Source organism: Lampris incognitus, chromosome 16 (assembly GCF_029633865.1).
Source record: "Lampris incognitus isolate fLamInc1 chromosome 16, fLamInc1.hap2, whole genome shotgun sequence".
Lineage (NCBI taxonomy): Eukaryota > Metazoa > Chordata > Actinopteri > Lampriformes > Lampridae > Lampris > Lampris incognitus.
The window spans coordinates 35,427,933-35,446,955 of record NC_079226.1 but is presented as its reverse complement, the minus strand read 5'-3'; the positions used below and the strand labels follow the sequence as shown (position 1 = coordinate 35,446,955).

The 19,023-nt window shown below is 46.4% G+C and overlaps 2 protein-coding genes across 4 annotated transcripts in view; both read right to left on the bottom strand.

The window, feature by feature from the left end:
• The window catches only part of atrn (attractin), a 224,120-nt gene extending 210,736 nt beyond the window's left edge, over positions 1–13,384 (bottom strand). For all 3 annotated transcript variants that reach the window (XM_056295270.1, XM_056295271.1, XM_056295272.1), the window contains exons 1-2: positions 12,897–13,384; positions 438–521 (exon numbers count right to left, since the gene is read on the bottom strand). In XM_056295270.1, coding sequence (XP_056151245.1) covers positions 438–521; positions 12,897–13,162 — 350 coding nt within the window. In that variant the 5' untranslated portion in view covers positions 13,163–13,384. The remainder of the gene's footprint in view (positions 1–437; positions 522–12,896) is intronic.
• Positions 13,385–14,606: 1,222 nt separating this feature from the next.
• eif2ak3 (eukaryotic translation initiation factor 2-alpha kinase 3) overlaps positions 14,607–19,023 on the bottom strand; it is a 59,306-nt gene continuing 54,889 nt past the window's right edge. Inside the window, exon 18 of the mRNA XM_056295850.1 lies at positions 14,607–17,244. Within this exon, the coding sequence (XP_056151825.1) occupies positions 17,062–17,244 (183 nt within the window). The 3' untranslated portion in view covers positions 14,607–17,061. The remainder of the gene's footprint in view (positions 17,245–19,023) is intronic.

The window sequence follows — 19,023 nt, the reverse complement described above, 5'->3', positions numbered from 1 at the left end:
TCGTTCGTTATCCAAACCACTTATCCTGCTCTCAGGGTCGCGGGGATGCTGGAGCCTATCCCAGCAGTCACTGGGCAGCCGGCATTCCTAATAGATTAAAAGGGGCATCCTATTCTGCAAAATCGCTTTTTGGGTTCGACACAAAAGAATAATACAGTGAGAGCAGTAAACAATTTTAAGTGATTTGTAAAAACTGTTGTGTATCGTGATGCTCCCAGCATTACTCTCATTCTGTGCAATTTGGGATGTTATGCGCTCAACAAGCTATCGAGCCAATTGAGGAACTTGGCTACAGTCAAAGCCAAATATTCCGAGTCAGCACACTTGGGAAAAACCTCACACAAGATGGGTTTTGAAAGAGTACAGTTTTGGGCCAAAATCTCATCTGAACCCGTGTACCCTTGGAGATGTGCGCCGTGTTCTGCAGAACAACTTACTGTCCCTCGATGAGCCAGGTGCATTTGGTCTTGTACTTGTAGTTCCCTGGCCCGTCGGTCAGATATCCAGAGGGCCCCGTCAACCTGAGGTAGGAAAGAGGAGGGGGGGGGTTAAGACAGGAAATAATGGATCATTTTCACTTCTTCATTAAATGAGACGTCGATAATAACTGAAAAGGGGTGAGTGTACAGGGTATCTGGGCGAGTATCATCAAGTTGTACCAAGACAAGATGGTTTGTCAAGGTAGAACAAAATAATCCTCTAAAACTTAAGATATAAAATAGTAAACTTAAATTGCATTGGGGAAAGTTTGTGTGTTTATATCATTATGATTGGAACAGTTTTTCCAAGTGTTCAGACTTTTTGAGGACCTCATTACAAACGGGAAAGTGATGCAACCAGATGTGACACAGCCAAGTCATCCCAGCATCACCAAAGTCTTGGAGCTCAGAGTAAAGACTGGCATTAAGGTTGCTAGGCAACGGCTCCTGTTTCATCTGTATTGTCTGAAAGCTTCTGAGAACAGTATTGCACAAACAAGATCCAGAACCCAGGAAAAAAAAAAAAAACAAGTAAGACTGACCAATTGCCACGATGTTGTGCCAAGAATTAAGTTGCCACAAAAACACAACTAGCTGCATTTTATGATTCATCAGCACAGATGACACATCTTTGATTTTACTGGTTGAAATGTCCATAATGATGTGATTGCCATTTAAAAAAGAATATAATTTTAATCCTATGTTTTATTCATTTATGTTTTCTTTTCAGTTTGAAGACAGTGGTAACAACCATTAATAACAATGCTGTCCAAACAAACCAAAAATAACTCATTGTTGGGGTTGGGGGTATGTGTTGTTGGTCCTACTACATTGAAAAACACCTGAATGCTGACATAAAGTACAATCCATCATGGCATTCTTTTTTTTTTAAGATTTTTTTTTGGCATTGTCCACATTTATTAGATAGCGATAGTAGAAAGAGACAGGAAAGACAGGGGAAGAGATAGAGGATGACATGCAGCAAAAGGCCCGGGCCGGATTCGAACCCAGGCCACTGCAGTTACAGACTCGGCCTTATGTGGTACGCGCTCTATCGGTTGAGCCACTGGGGGTGCCCGCATCATGGTATATTTACTCAAGATCAGCTGACTCACAAACTGTGCTTCCGCGGTACTGACTGGATGAGGGTGTAATTATTCTTGTGTTTCAAATACCGCCGATAACTGTCAAATCCATCCATCCAGCCATTATCCGAACCGCTTATCCTGCTCTCAGGGTCATGGGGATGCTGCAGCCTATCCCAGCAGTCACTGGGCAGCAGGCGGGGAGACACCCTGGGCAGGCTGCCAGGCATCAGGTTTTCCAAAATATCTATATAGTGTTTGGAAACACAACCCTTCAAATGGACATCCAGCATAGATGGCCAACAGGCTGGTTAGAGCGGAGGTAAACAATAACTCTTCATGTGTTGGGTGACACTTTGTGAAACCTGCTGGTTGAGTAAGTGACAATTAAAACAGTTAAGGGGTGGAGAATGTTTAAGCCTTGCAGTAAAATATTGCCCCAGGACGATATCATCCACAAACACTATACTAGAGCAGTATAGTGCCTGGGCCTCTGCTACTGCCTGATAAACCCCAGTTTGATGACACAGCAGCAGAAGGGGAGTGAATTACACAAGGGATACTTATGTGCAGTCAGTGGTTGTATCACTATCCAGCCTGGTCCCAGGATGCAACAACTTTGCTACAAACCCTGTAGAAGTTTTGATCCAAAACAGTCTCGCTCAGCTCTGCTTCAGACTCAAGACTGCAGACAAATGCGGAGGGGAAGCATATGCCAACGCTACTCAGGGGCATCCACGGCGAAACAGGTTCAACAAGTCACAAATGCAAAGCTTTAATGCAGCTGAGTCTTATATTCATCCATCCATTATCCGAACTGCTTATCCTGGTCTCAGGGTTGCGGGAATGCCGGAACTTATCCTGGCAGTCATTGGACGGAAGGCGGGAGGACACCCTAGACAGGCCGCCAGGCCATCACACAGGGCCCACACACACACATACATTCATACCTAGGGACAATTTAGTACGGCTAATTCACCTGACATGCATGTCTTCGGACTGTGGGAGGAAACCCACGCAGACATGGGGAGAACATGCAAACTCCACACAGAGGACAACCCGAGATGGCCCCCCAAGGTTGGACTACCCCGGGGCTCGAACCCTGGACCTTTTTGCTGTGAGGCAACCATGCTAACCACTGCGCCACTGTGCCGCCTGTCTTATATTCAATAAAGTAAAAAAAAAAAATCAATAATAGTTTCGCATTATAATACTTTTTTGGTAAAGCTTTTGTTTCTTAATTTGTCCAACATATCAAAGAATGAAGAAAAAAAAGGTAATTGCCTACAAGTGTACAGCAGGGCTGGGATGATATGCTTATCTCGCGATTCGATACTATCACGATGCTCGGGTGCCGACTCGATATGTATTGGGATTCTTAAGTATAATTCCATTTTATGATTTACTGTGAATTTTGTTTGCTTTTTTTTCGCACCGTGGATAAAAGTTTAATTGCACACTTTGGAGACTGTATATGTGGAGTCATACTTCCAAAAAAACAACGTACATCACATGTCAGTCAGTCGTTCTGAGTTTTATGTCAGCTATACTGCATATAAAAGCGGTAAATGAAATACTTTAATTGCTACATTTAGCGATTCCTACACATCACGCTCGTGCCATAACAAAATAATAAATTAAAATGTTGGGCCATGATGAACACAGACCCTGAAAACTCCAACCAGCACAAATAAGAGCCTTTAAATCAACACCCTTCACATGAAAAGCACTATATAAGATTTATTATTATTATTATTATTATATGAAATTGTACTTGAAAACTGTCCTACCCTGACTCCCAATTCAGGAATAAAAAAAAAATTGGCTAAAAAAAGTAAAAGAAAGAATTGTGATACTTAAGTGAATCAGGTTTTTTTTCCCCTCAACCCTAGTGTAGTGCAGCTTCTTGTTCTGTTTAAGACTAATCTGACCCACCCCATGTAGGCCAGTGGCCTCAGCTGTTGTGGCTGGGTGGCTCAACGTCCAAGGCTGAGGGTGTTGTGAAGTTAACAACAACTACAAAAGCCAAAAATGATGACACCACACCAACGCTCTGCGGCTATTTCTTCAGCTCTGAGCCTGCAAGTCATATTCATGAGTGCCCTGGTGTCATTTTGTCTGGTCAAATGAGAAGTTTCATTATTTTCCATACTTTCAAGACCCATTTTAAAGTATGGTCTGTAAATGTTTTTTTTTTTTTTTTGGATTTTGATATACTCTATTGATCCCCGTGGGGCAATTCTTTCTCTGCATTTAACCCATTCTAGCTGTGTAGCTAGGAGCAGTGGGCAGCCGCCGTGCAGCACCCGGGGAACACCTCCAGTTCTTCTTTCCATAGCCTTGCTTGGGGGCACACACAGGAGTATTGACCCTAACATGCATGTCTTTCTGATGGTGGGGGGAAACCAGAGCACTCGGAGAAAACCCACCACAGAGACAGGGAGAACATGCAAACTCCACACAGAGGACAACCTGGGATGACCCCCCCCCCCCCAAGGTTGGACAACCCCGGGGTTCAAACCCAGGACCTTCTTGCTGTGAGGCAACCACTGCACCACCGTGCCCCCATACCTTAAGTCCTTATTTGACGAAAATACTGACACTTTTTACAGACAGGAATTCCTATATTTCCATGGTATTCACCACAACTTTTCCTCAAAATTAACAACGCATGTTACAGAAATCTACAAATGAGCTAGGTCTCATAAGAGCTAAGTCATATGACCTCAGCTACTTCTCAGCCCTGAGTTAACACTTTTTTATCATCACATAAACAGACAAACATGAGGCACATGGCCTTCCAGAATATTCTGCTGACTAAAAGGCTGTCTCTACAGCAAGCATTTTAAAAAGCAACTCCATCTGGCTGCTCCTCAGCTGGCCGGTCCCAGCGGTCAGCCAACGAGCACACTAACAGATCATTACAGGATGTACGAACCGAGCACAGCCGGGTACCACGGGGACTCTCAGCTCTCAAAGCAAACACACAAACAGGGATCCCTCGGAGGACGGGAGACTCGGCAATCGCTTGTTGAAAAACGCCTCTCGGTCTGGGCTTCCTGCAGTCAGTTTCCTTGATAACTGTTTAACAGTGGCAAGGAGACCCCCGCACCACCGACAGGGGACGTTTGAAGTTGAAATAGCAGCATGACACGGACACCAAGAGCACAAACAGGTGAAATCTGAGCGGTCGGGGTAATGTTTCATTCAAACACGGTATAGAAATAACATTTTAAATACAGCTGGGTATCGGCACCGATTTTCGGATTGGATTCAAAAGGTCCCAATTCTGTTTGATATCGATTCAATTACGGATATTTCAGTTACAATACCAACATTGCTTATGTATGGAAAAGATTCTTGGAGAACTAATGGTGGGCAGCACGGTGGTGCAGTGGTTAGCGTGGTCGCCTCACAGCAAGAAGGTCCTGGGTTCGAGCCCCAGGGTAGTCCAACCTCGGGGGTCGCCCCCAGGTCATCCTGTGTGGAGTTTGCATGTTCTCCCCGTGTCTGCGTGGGTTTCCTCCAGGTGCTCTGGTTTCCTTCCATAGTCCAAAGACATGTAGGTCAGGTGAATCAGCCGTACTAAATTGTCCCTAGGTGTGAGTGTGTGTGTGTGTGTGTGTGTGTGTGTGTGTGTGTGTGTGTGTGTGTGTGTGTGTGTGTATGTGTGTGTGTATGTGTGTGTGTGTGTTTGTCGCCCCTGTGATGGACTGGCAGCCTGTACAGGGTGTCTCCCCGCCTGCTGCCCAATGACCGCTGGGATAGGCTCCAGCTTCCCGCGACCCCAGTTGGGATAAGCGGCTTGGATAATGGATGGATGGATGGATGGAGAATTAATGGTGTGAAATGTACAGAGAACCCTCTAACTTGGTTCAAAAAGGTTCATGTTTGACATTAACAATAGAGCATTTAAAGTGTTAAATTAAATTTTTTTTTTAACAAAACGTAACATTCAGTACTGACACATCACCACAGTGCATCACAATAGGAAACTGCTTTAAGTGCATACAGATGGAGGGGAACATGAGGAGGCATACAATCTCCTTCTCAAGTTGAGGATGTTTAGGATCTGACGATTTGACAGCAGAACGCAAAGCGGAAGCCAGCAGCCGCCATTATCAAAAATGTTTCATTCAGGGCGTCCGGGTAGCATAGCTGTCTATTCCGTTGCCTACCGACACAGCGATCGCCGGCTCGAATCCTCGTGTTACCTCCGGCTTGGTCGGGCGTCCCTACAGACACAATTGGCCGTGTCTGTGGGTGGGGAGTCGGATGTGGGTATGTGTCCTGGTCGCCGCACTGGTGCCTCCTCTGGTCAGTCGGGGGCGCCTGTTCGGGGGGGAGGGGAAACTGAGGGGGGTAGCATGATCCTCCCACACGCTACATCCCCCTGGCTGGTGAAACTCCTCACTGTCAGGTGAAAAGAAGCGGCTCGTGAATCCACATGTATCGGAGGAGACATGTGGTAGTCTGCAGCCCTGCCCGGATCAGCAGAGGGGGTGGAGCAGCGACCGGGACAGCTCGGGAAAAGTGGCGTAATTGGCCGGATATAATTGGGGGAAAAATGGGGGAATAAAAGTTCATTCAACACTATCATAAAACCTTTGGGTGGTTTTTATCTTCCAATATTTTATTTACCCATCAAGCCAAAAGAACCCCACTGCTTCCCACACATTCACACCTGAGAGCTGCACTGTAAAAAACTCAGGGTATTGAACTGCTGGACACGGAGCAGCTGGTAGGAAGGGCATGACACAAGTCATTATCAGGGTTCAGGAAGAGCACTTATTAATTTCCTCAACTGCTTTTTTTTTCCCTCTTTTTTTTTTTTACTCCAGCCGGTCTGGTCAAGGGTCCACTCTTCTCTATCTGTTGGCTTAATGCTACAACCAGCAGCGTCCAAAAAAACTGCTCCGTTCCACCCAAACACGTTTCAGGCCCACAGTGCCAAGCGCTCTGCAAATGGCAGCGAGGTACAGGTCAGGAGCAAAGCAAACACAATATTTCAAGACAAGAGCGCTGATTGGTGACAGACTGCAAAGGAAAACAGAAGTCCAGACAGTGAGTAAATATCGTGCCGGCGGGGGGGGGGGGGGACCCCATCAGCTTATTTAGCCCCGGTCCACACCACTTACCTGTGTGTGACGGCTGCCTTCGCTGAACTGCCTCCTGTCCACACAGACAACAGTGCTGCTGCGGCGCTGCTACTGCCAGCCCTGTATCTTTTTACACTGAGTCTGCCTCTGATGAAGGCCGGCAATAATCACAAGTTTCACTTCTTAACATAATTACAGCCTACACAGGGTTTCTGCTATGACTATGTAGTTCACATGTAGCCTCCACTTTATCCTAACATCCATCCATCCATTATCCCGACCCGCTTATCCTGCTCTCAGGGTCACGGGGATGCTGGAGCCTATCCCAGCAGTCATTGGGCGGCAGGTGGGGAGACACCCTGGACAGGCCACCAGACCATCACAGGGCCGAAACACACACACACACACACACATTTACACCTAGGGGCAATTTAGTACGGCCGATCCACCTGACCTACATGTTTTTGAACTGTGAGAGGAAACCGGAGCACCCGGAGGAAACCCACACAGACACGGGGAGAACATGCAAACTCCACACACGGGACAACCTGGGACGACCCCAAAGGTTGGACTACCCTGGGGCTCGAACCCAGGACCTTCTAGCTGTCAAGCGACCACTCTAGCCACTGCACCACCATGCCACCATGTTGTCCTAACATGCCACTGCTAAAATGGTTAAAAAAATTTACATTTTCTCCTGTCTGTGACATTCTGCAGATACAGACATTGAAGCTATAGTGAAAGGTGTCCGTTATGTAATGTAACGTTGCATTATGATGTCAGTATGACTATCAACAGACCATTTCCACTGTCTGTTTTTGCTGGACCGCGCGGCTCACGCAGAGAAAAACAGACGTCATGTCTATCCTCCCGAGCTGCATCGCTGCAGCATGACCTGAGCTGCGCCTGAGCTGCGCGGCTGCGCTAACCCGTTAACACCGGCGCCCACACGGAAAGCAAGAGTGTCCGCGGCGCACACGCTCTGCTCAGGGAGGCACGTTTGACCCGGGTTAGACCGTCAAGGACGGCTGCTTGTGGAGACGCCAAACTCGACAGAGGACGCCACGATGCGGTGTAGCTTGATGGCCAAAGCATGGTGCTGACATTCACTCAGCCGCCTCGTGGGTAAAGGACGGCCAGACGTACTAAAACAAGACAGGGCTCAGAACAGCAGGGTAATTGGCCAAGTATAATTGGGGAGAAAAAAAAAAGGGGGGGGGGGAGACGGACACACTCATGATCCTGCAAAGGCATTTGCGTCAACTGTCTGAACTCCTTACCAAATGGCATTTCCTGGGACTGCTGACCACAAAAATGCTGCAACCCCCTGCCCCCCCACTTTAATATGGCCGCGCCAAGATGTCGAGCACACTAAAGATCACTTGACATATAATCACAAGTTTCCTTTTAACAACTGTGAAGGGGGACTGTGGCACCAACATGCCCACTACTAGATTAGCCCAGGCTGCGTAGCTGAAGCATGTCCACAGTGGCAGCTACAGACAAAGTCCACTGATAAGATGACAACCTCGCTTATTCTGTGTGTGTTTTTTTTTACATTTTTTTATGCTTTCACTCCTCACTGTCTCTCTTCTTTCAACTTGAACAACCCCAGCATCTCTCTGTGACTGAAAATCCCTCAACTCTCTCCCACCCTGTGTCAGCTGGTAAAGGGATGGAAAGAAAAGAAAAAGAAGTGGCACCTCCAGGTTGAATGTTTCTGCAGGGAGGCTGTGGATCAGGAGTATTCACTGACTTCACATGCAGTAATTGGTTGTAAACTAGGGTGTGATCAATTTAAGCCTAGGTCATCAAATTTGCTTGTTTATTCCCCCGGTTAATTATTGCTTTGTACACGGGCAACAAAGGCAGGAGTGAACAATTCTAACCAATGTATTTTCAGTTGCTGTGCAGGCGCCCTGCTGCCCAGTGACTGCTGGAATAGGCTCCGGCATCCCCGCGACCCTGAGAGCAGGATAAGCGGTTAAGATAATGGATGGATGGATGGAAAATGACTTGCCACTTTCTAATTCCTTCTATTTTGGAGAAAAAGTTATCAGACACAACACACAAATAACCATCACATAGAAGCCTTATTGCGGTAGTGTTTTTTTTTCTCTCCCTAGTTGTATCCGGCCAATTACCCCACTCTTCCGAGCCATCCCGGTGTCTGCTCCACCCCCTCTTCCGATCCGGGGAGGGCTGCAGACTACCACATGCCTCCTCCCATACATGTGGAGTCGCCAGCCGCTTCTTTTCACCTGACAGTGAGGAGTTTCACCAGGGGGACGTAGCGCGTGGGAGGATCACGCTATTCCCCCCAGTCCCCCCCGCTCCGAACAGGCAACCCGACTGACCAGAGGAGGCGCTAGTGCAACGACCAGAACACATACCCACATCCGGCTTCCCATCCACAGACATGGCCAACTGTGTCTGTAGGGACGCCCGACCAAGCCAGAGGTAACACGGGGATTCGAACCGGCGATCCCCGTGTTGGTAGGTAATGCAATAGCACTACCCAGACGCTCCCTCCTGTAGAGTGTTTCGAACTGAGATTATGGGTACCAAGGTGTTGCTGGTTACCCAATCACCAACTGCGCATTTAAACAAGTTGGCTTCGTTGTTTGAATGGGACAGAAACTTGAAATAATGGTCTGTGTCCTGAACCCACGGTGGACGGCAGGGCAGATAAACATATCAGCCACAGTCAAAACTTAACTGTTGCCGACCAGCATCGTAAAAAAAGCGGCGGATGCGGATCATCCCCCATCCTCGTTCAAGTACATCAGAAAATGGAGCCATTAACTGGTGGCAGTGACACACTGCATGGCCTTTGGCATAAATGGCCAACAAGGATGAGAGGAGCTGTCACTCACCTCATTACCTGGCACGGCATTAAAGACTAACTGCGAGATAGAATTATGGGAGCTAAGGTTGGTGACAGAGAAAAGAAAAGGTGGCGGGTTGTGGAGGCTGACAACGGCCCTGATAAATGGCTTCAGACAGAGTATTTATTCACAACACCATTCATCTGGAAAGCAAATTGGAACATGTCCCCGTCCCACTAAAAACAAACTGGTCTGAGCAACAACTTCATCTTGCACAAAAACAACATGGGGCAATTTGTGCCAGCAGACATAACTTGCTGTTGTGGCAGCAAGATGATCCAAGTGCCCGTGTGAGATATTAGTTGGGTCGTACGGCAAAACTGATCAGAACTATGACCAACAGTCACCACTGAGTTCTATTAGGCGACCACAAACAGCTTTTCCCATAAAGGCGTAAGTGGTGTAAATATCAACCGACCGTTTCTGGCAGAGATGCTTTTTGCACAAAATGAAGGGTCTTGAATCCAGCAGGATACAGCTCATTCTGTAAAGCCGGGAGAATGGCGCCAACACTGCCAGGCTGAGGAGTGCGAGTCCATTTGGGCCACCTGTACTATCAATGCATGCTTTTATGGAACTGTGAGGCACTTTGGGTGACACATGTCATGATGCTTAAGCTTAAGATGACCTAGGTAAAAACATAAAATATAACTATTTTTTGGCTATCTCCCCTCCCCTTTTCGCCTTGTTGACGTTGTGGTATGTGGAGCTCCTTTGGCTTTAACGGTAGCTGGGATTCCATCTTGGCACCCCTTGGCAGTGTACCACGCTGCTACAGAGAGCTGCCCTTACCAGCATTCAACCAGCCTTGTATAGTGGCATTGTCTGTATGCTAAACAGGGCCTCAGACCAGAAGATCTAAAAACAACTATTGCCCCCTTTGACCGTAGGACAGAACAACACCACCCTGATTTCAGAGAAAACTTGGATGAGAGTGGCAAGTTTAGCATCCAATTTATGACAATTAACTTAACAGAGTGGGTTAAGCGGGACCTCTCCGGGGGCAGTGATAATGTAGTATGCTGCAGAAGACTTGGGGTTTAAGCCTATAAACATTAAAGGCTAATACCCAGCCACGTTATTAGTGAGGTTTAGAATGAGGGACAGGCCCAGATGACCACTCAAGGACCACTTCACCAGACAATCCTGCAGACAGCCAACAGTAACATAGATTGTACACGTAATAGTATGAAAGCTAGCTGGGCTTTTCCCATCACAAAAAAAAAAACCCACAAAGGAAAGAAACTAAAAGTACCACTAGACATTTTGACTGTATAATGAGCTGAACAGACTTTATGAAGAGATATGGCCTACCTGTCTGTTGCTTACTAAAGGGCCTGGTAGAACAGATCAACTTACCAGCCACAGCCAAAACTCACCAGTGTTTGGCTTACACCTGGCAGGAAACCCTCACTGCAATAAAAATATTCTTTCAGCTGATTCTGGAGTGCCTTACGTTCGTCCCCCCCCCCACCACCACATTTAAGACGATCCATTTCATCCAAAGCATTTAATCCTGCCATTCTGTTAGTCACGGGGTCAAGAAAGAGCTCCAGCCCGCAGCCCACCTTGAGAGATGAGGTCAGTAATTAGCTGTGCTAATGGGCCTCAGAAGGGAGTAGATCCTGCCTCCCTGTCTTTGACCACGGGCCATTTGTGATGCTGCATAACGCTGCAGGCCTCCCTACATGCCGCCCCACTGCTCTGCTTTATGATCAGGCTGGCAGGAAGGCCAGCACTGAGCTGACACAGTATGAGATAGTGTTGAATAAATAAAAAAATGCCCTTTAAAAACCAGCTCAGGCCTGCGTGTAGGGTGCATTAACCACCCTAGACTTCTGTACACAAAATGTGCAGACTTATTATATTTGTGGAACAAGCAAGATCAGATTGCCAACACACAACAAAAATAGAGAGAAGGCTGAAATATTATATTTCCCTTTGGGAGCAAAGATGACTCATGAATGAAGGAGAGACTGTAAAGTATGGCCAAATCTGAATAACAAGGGATGAGGAATTCTGCCTGATGAATTTTGCCCATTTTAATTAAATGCATATTCGTATAGGAATACCTTTGTGTGCATCTAGGAGGGAAGTGGATGGTCATCACAGATCCTATTCAAATATCTTGCTCTACAACTGAATATACTTTTACAGTAACCCCAGGATGAAGAGGTCTACAAAAAACTCCTCGGCAAAAACCAAACAAATCTCAAATGAGAAAGAGGAATTATAGGCCAAGCAATTCCAAGTGCATTTTCCAATTATCAGTACACAGGTGCAAAGTACATTCCTCGTGCTAGCACCAAACCAAGCTTAGCACCTACGTAGAAACCAGGCCTCGATGTTACAGGGATGGGGAGGTGCACGATAGCATGTGCATTCCCAGGGTTATCACGTGGACCCTTACCTGCCACCGCATTGGATTTTCTTTGAAACTGTCCCACAACACATCAAGAGGCCTCAACTCTAAATTGCATTGGGGGGGCGCATGTGTGTAAACGGATGTTTGTCACAAGCACGAGATGCGAGTTTCAGCCCCGCTGTCCATCAATAAGCATATCCAGATTCTACCGTAGCGGGGTTGGGCGACAGCAGTTAAGTCAACCTACACCCTTCACTCCACAAAAGGCCCTTCTGAGAGAGAGAGCACTGTCCACACTCCCAGCTGCCGTCACGTCCCAACAACGCCAACCTTCTGTCCATACATGCAGGACAATACCGGCTTGTCCAGCTGCTGGGTGAGAGGTGTGCCCTGGCAAAAACACACTTTCAAGTGGGGAACAACTGCTGCTTCAGATGTGATCACCAAATCTAAGGGGTGTCAGCGCGCCGAGCTCATCACATAAGCCAGCCCAACCCCCTTTTCCTGGTCGTAGTTACCTTGACTCGGTACTATCGATCTTCCGGTCCTCGGCCCATACGTTAGACGACAGGTGAATGACCGCGGCGTCCCAAGCAAGCTGGATGACGCCGATATGGTTAACGGGCGGCAGCACGAGAGCGAAGCCCACATTTGGTCAGCGAGACCCTTCGCACGCTGGACACAGACGCGTCATCGCCCCAGTTCATATGGGGTAGAATTTGGACGAGGGGGGGGGGGACTACAGCTTTGATTCCCCCCCCCCCCGTGGCGGCCTTCGTGTAGTAGCGGACGGTCCCGTATCGCCTGAGGCTATGTGCGTTGCGTCTCCGTCTAGAGAGGCTATGCAATGACGGCGCTTTAGCACACAGTAAACCGGAGCGACATTGGACCGAGATCAACCTCGTTCGCAAATAAAAAGGAGTGGGGGGGAAGGGGAACCACACACACATCTTATTTCTGTCCTTGTGTGTTCACTGTACCTGAATCTCCCTCCGCAGTGCTGGCACTGGTCCCCGACCCAACCTGGGAAGCATAAACAGTTGCCAGTCGCGGCGTTGCATTGCCCATTCATACAGGGCTTGTCGCACTCTTTGCCCTCGGCGAAGCCGGGCAGCCCCGACAGCAGCCCGACGGCGCAGAGGAGGAGAGCCGTCGTCAGCATCGAGCCGCGGGAGCCGCTGTCCGTCACGCCGCGGCTCGAGCTCCGGCAAAAGCCGCGACAGGCCCGCCGTGTCGCCCCGTCCATTCTCTCGCAAAAAGATGGCTGCTCGGGGCAGTTTCGCTCCGTTACTTTCGAGGGTAAAACCCGACTCGCCGCCTCCGTAGGCGAGCGCTGGCCGTCTTAACGGAAGGCAGGCGGTCCCCGGTGCTAATGTGACGCTTTCTTTATCGTGACAGGTCTCAGCCGGCTACTCCGTTTACATCTTTCCCGGTGGTTATGGCTCCCACCGCCGCACCGAGCCGCATATTGACATGCGGAAGTGACGTCGCCGGAAATGCGCAACGGTTTTGGAGACGGAGGCGCGGGGGGTCTTGAAAACATTTTTTTTTTACGTATAAACGTTTGCATGGTTTTTAATTCGCTGGACTTTGTATCTTTTCTGATAATACACAATATCCTGTACTGCGATTTTTTTTCCAATTAGTGTTTGCCGCGATGTTTTGCCGATGAGAAAGGGGGTTTTGAACATACCAAATTTACCCGTAGGCTATCAGTGCTCCATTTATAACTTTATTCAGTTTTATTAACGATACATGTGACATTTTAGATTTTTTTTTTAAAAAAACAAGCTAAGCTCTTAGCATGCTTGGATATCCAAGGTATTTGGATAGCATGGTGTATTGATTGTATGATTGAGGTCCTGCAGAGTCGACAAGAACGCGAGTCCCTGTCTTTGTGAGATCAATAGATAATACTGTAGCGAATTCGGGGGACAACGCAACCACAGGAACTGCCGCGGCCGGGAGGCGAACCCATATCGCCCGCACCGCAGAAGACATCGCTAACCGCTAGACTAAGGGGTCAGACTCGTCAGCCAGCGGCCAGCGTGTCTTCTTATCCATGCACGTTACACTATTAATGTAATTAGACTGCACAATCACCCCACCGCCCAGACGCTGCACAGAATGCACACCAAGGACACAAAACTGTACAAATGTTGTAGAACTTGTTTATTAAATTTAGACTTATAAGAAGTCATCATATTCCAACGCACTCCATTGCACGAAGCGCATTCATTAAATCACCAACCCAAAATGGATTGATCCCGGCATAAATAAAAAAACAAAAAAACAAACAAACAAATAAACGAAACATATTTACAGTTCATGATGGACAGGAATGGCTCGTACAAAAGAACACACTCAACTACACATTAGGGAATGTGTTATTGGGAGACTGGGAGTTTTAGATTAAGTCTGAACTATCCATTACCAAGGGTAGCAAGGCAAGGGGGTGTCATGAGGACAGAAAGAACCCAACAGTGGATAAAGAGACTGAGATCATGCACCATCACACCATCACCCATAATGGTGTGTTCAGTCTTAACTCGAGAATGGCAAAGCAATTTTTACAGATAAGTATGTTTGTGTGCTTCCCTCTGTCTCGCTTGAAGTCATTAAAAGATAACAGGACCATACTCTACACTGCAACTCCTATGAGAAAATCCTGTCTGTAAAATACATGTGTGTGTGTGTGTGGTGGAGGAGTTTTATTCCAGAATGTAATTAGTCAATTTCAAGGGGGGGAAATAGACAATCTTTGAAACTCATCGATCAATATCACAGAAAGTTGAAACAGAGGATCTGGTCTGTAAAAGGGTCACTGATCTGTCAACAAAGGACTCGAAGTTACCCACTGCTCTTAAAGAGTAGGACTAATTTAAAACAATTCATATATGTGTAGTGAAAAAAACAATAACAAAACCCTCCTTTCCCTGAATGGAGGACATCGTGTTTTGGAATGAAACTCATCCATTTGACCTTTCTTTAAATTATGACCACTGAAGGTCGATGTTTTGGGGCTTAACAATCAACCTTTTAACAGGAATGACTAATCTACAATGGTTTGTTTGAACAAAGGGACTGACGGGGAGATTGATAAACATCGGACTTTGGCGTCAATGACAGTCAGAAGTTTATGTCAATCAAAATAAATCTGTAGAATAATCGAAACTATCTCAATCAGAAAAAAGGATTCAAAGAACAGTACAATCATTATAGCACGGTACAAACAGGGGTGTGTGTGCGCGTGGTTAGACAGGTCATGTGATTCTCCCAGAACACATCCAGGTGAATAAAACGATGCTTGTGCAGATCACATGACCAACACGTGTACCAGTCAGGTCCAGGTGCAGATTGTTCCATACCCAAAAGCAGAGAGGGCAACATAAAAAAATGAAAGAAAAAATTGCACCTTTGGGTTAAATAGCATTTACAAATAACCGTTTTATGCAACTTTGTCTTGCTTTACTTGGGAGCACCGGATGGGAGGTGCGTAACAGTGGGGCAGTTTGTATCGAGTCAGGTAATTCCTAAGCCACAGAACAGTATATAAAGATAACTTTTAAATAGAACATTGCCTTCCCTTTGTGGTAAATTAGAAGAGAGACTAGAGCTGCACATTTGGTATTCTAAGTATGTTAAAAACAAACACGGAGAGCTATTTGTAACAGCTATTTGGACCCAGTCTGGACTGGTGATCACACTGTTGGCCACTACAGATCACACAGAAACATTCAGTGATCCATAAAAATAAAAAAAAATGCAGCTACGGCATCCGGGCACTGGTTCCTTGTTCTGCCATATATCACAATATTGTACAGCAGCCTTATGACAAAGCCATTTACAAAGCAATGGCAGCAATTATTATGTACAGGATTGAACTAACTTAGCCTTTGAGTCAACATAGAAATAAAGACAGTTATTTTCCCTCTTTCTGCTTCAATTTATATACAAAAAAAGCAAAAAGGGGAAGTGATGAGGAAGTTTTTGAGCACCGCAGTCAGCCTTCCTGTGTAAATGTACACACACAAATAAACTGCGTCCAAGTACCGGCATTTTCATAACAAATAAAACTTACAATAAACCCTTTCTGATTCCTATCAAATACATGCACAAAAGGACATGAGCCAGTGGCTCAGCATTTATTCAGATGGAGGCTGGGGTACCCGTTCTAAAGGCAAATCATAATCTGACCAACCAAGTTCATAGACTTTGTTGTACGCAATACATCACCTTCTGTCATTTGGGGGGGGAAAAAATGGGATTAAGAAAAAATGGTCTTTTTGGTCTCCCAAATCAGGCATATTGGGTATTAAACACCACTTAGTGCTCGGAGCAGTGATTCGCACTAGTCACTGGTAGTAGTTGGGATGGTCAAGTGTCAAAGGCCCCTTTGGAGTGTCCTCTTGGTTTGGATACCTGAGGTGTAATGTGTGTGAATGAGCAAACACTGCTGCAAACAAAGGGCGTCACGCAGGCTGTCATGAGCAGACTTTGGGACATGAAGTATTTGCAAAACAGTTCAGGTGTCTTTCAGTCTACCTGGAATGCCAGGTGGGTGGGATTTGCCGTGTAGGAGTACCAGAAAGTTTAGACGATCACAGGGAAGCGTTTGAAAATCAATTTAGTGTACCTTTCTGACACTATTCTAATTATCTGAACTGTCTGGATTTGGGCAACCTACCTATCCAGCACTTAACAGTTATACTAAACGAGAACTAAAAATTACTTGTGAATACCATTTGAGCCGAATCTGGCTGTGAGCATCAGAATGGACCGTCACTCTCAACGTATGTTTCTGTATATAAGCGTGGGTGTAATTGGTATGTTAATGCAGCGTACTGGTGTGTAAACATGCTTATTCGTATGCATGTATTTGTAAAGTACATTAAAAGGGAATGAGAATTGGCCTTGCTAAACCAAGACAGATACCTGTATAATGTCATTACTGTACACGGTGTTTAAAGTGATTTTGATTTCAAGCTGAGGCAGTATGTTTCTGGCATGTGATGGCAGGGGACTACGTTTTGTTTTTCTTAGGCAGTGGGGGAGGAGGGGAGGGGGAGACTGGCATGAGAATGGGTGTTGGTTGTGGAGAGGATTGTGGGTCAGGGATTTTTGCACTGTGGTAGTCCCTAGTGGTCAGGTGGTCGACGACTGCCGCGTGGGGCGGCCCATGGACGAGGCGCTGTAGGTGCGGGAGCGCTGCCTGAGGGCCAGTCGGCAAGGCAGCTCCAGCTCCTGGAAGAGGGGAGTCTCTGTGATCTCGGCTGCCTCGGGACGTTCGCTGGGACTCCACGACAGCATGCTTCGTACCATGGCCAGCTACACACAGAAACAAACACACACGAGTGAGAACCGGTTGATTTCATTGGCTGAGATATTTATCAAATACGTAAAAATGTGACTTGTGAGTTGCTCGCATAGATCATATCAAACACATCATCCAAACTGCAAAGGAGAAAATAAACAAGGTCTGAACCAACAAGTTAAACTGGGAATTTAAGAAATACCCTCTATCTACGGAGACGTTTTGGGTGGAAGCTTTGTTATGTCTTAGTGTTGACATTTAGTGCTTTCATTTCGTGTTTTATTTCTGTATATATTTCCACATTTTCCACTCGACACCTACAGCATTCCTAGTAATCATTCATCTCCGTCCCGCCTTCAGCTTGTCCAAAACACTGCTGCTAGACTACAGATTGGTACCAGCATCACTAATGCTGGCATCTCTCCAATGGCTCTGTTAGTTTAAGATGTGATTTGAAACTTTTATTGTTTCTTTTTTTAAAGCACTGTATGGGTTGGCCCCTTCATACATTTCCGACTTCCTTTGTCTGCCCCCTTTCCACCTCTGGGGTCACTCTGATCCTCCAGTCAAATGCTTCTGTCCCGACCCGCTTATCCTGCTCTCAGGGACGCGGGGATGCTGGAGCCTATCCCAGCAGTCATTAGACGGCAGGCGGGGGGGTGGGGGGACGACACCCTGGACAGGCCGCCACCTAGGGACAATTTAGTACGGCTGATTCACCTGACCTAAATGTCTTTGGACTGTGGGAGGAAACCGGAGCACCCGGAGGAAACCCACGCAGACACGGGGAGAACATGTAAACTCCACACAGAGGACGACCTGGGATGACCTCCAAGGCTGGACAATCCCGGGGCTCAAACCTAGGACCTTCTTGCTGTGAGGCGACCGCGTTAACCACTGTGCCACTGTGCCGCCACACTGTTCTACAATCGCCATTAAAACTGAAAAAAGGATCATGCTTTTGCAATTGGTGTCCTGAGGCCATGTAACAAACCACCTCTTTCTATTAGGTCTTCCCCCATCTTTGAAACTTTCAAATCCCATTTAAAAACTCATCTACATTCCCTCTCATCTGAATCTACCTGAGATGCCATTTGTTTGCCATTTATAATCCTGTCCCCGCTTCAGTGTTTTATTTCCATTTCTACCATCTTATTTATTGACAGCACTTTGCCACTTGACATTGTACAGCACTACGGTTAACATTTGTCGTTTTCAAATGAGCTCAACAAATCAACTTGACCTGTGTTAACTATCTGTCCTGAAAGAGGAATCCCTTGTCTGATGCACCTCTGGAGGTTTCGCACATTTTTTACCCTTTTTTTCTGTGGGGTTTTTCCAAATCCAAGTTAGGAGTCCAAGAATAGAGGGTGTCGTTCCTTGTCATTTACAGCATCTACTTATTTCTCACTTAGTGAATGTAAAGCCCACTGAGACTACAACCCTGATTTAAGGGTTAAGCTTGACTTGATCTGCATGAGTAATATCACCTTTATGAACTAGATTTATTCACTTTACATATAATTCAAACAAATCAACATAAACCATAAAAGATGTAAATGTAAGTAGGAAATTACACACTCTTTCCATTTTTATCACATACACACACACACACACACAATAAAATTGGACAGGGCTAGAGAATCACAGATTATCTCCCGAGACTATGGTAACCTGATTAGATGGAGAGTTGGTAAATCCTGTTTATAGATTACAGTTACTTTTGCAGCAGTCTGGAGCAGCTTGTTCTGATAAAAGCAAGTGGAAGGCAGGGACGTAAACCCAATTTACAA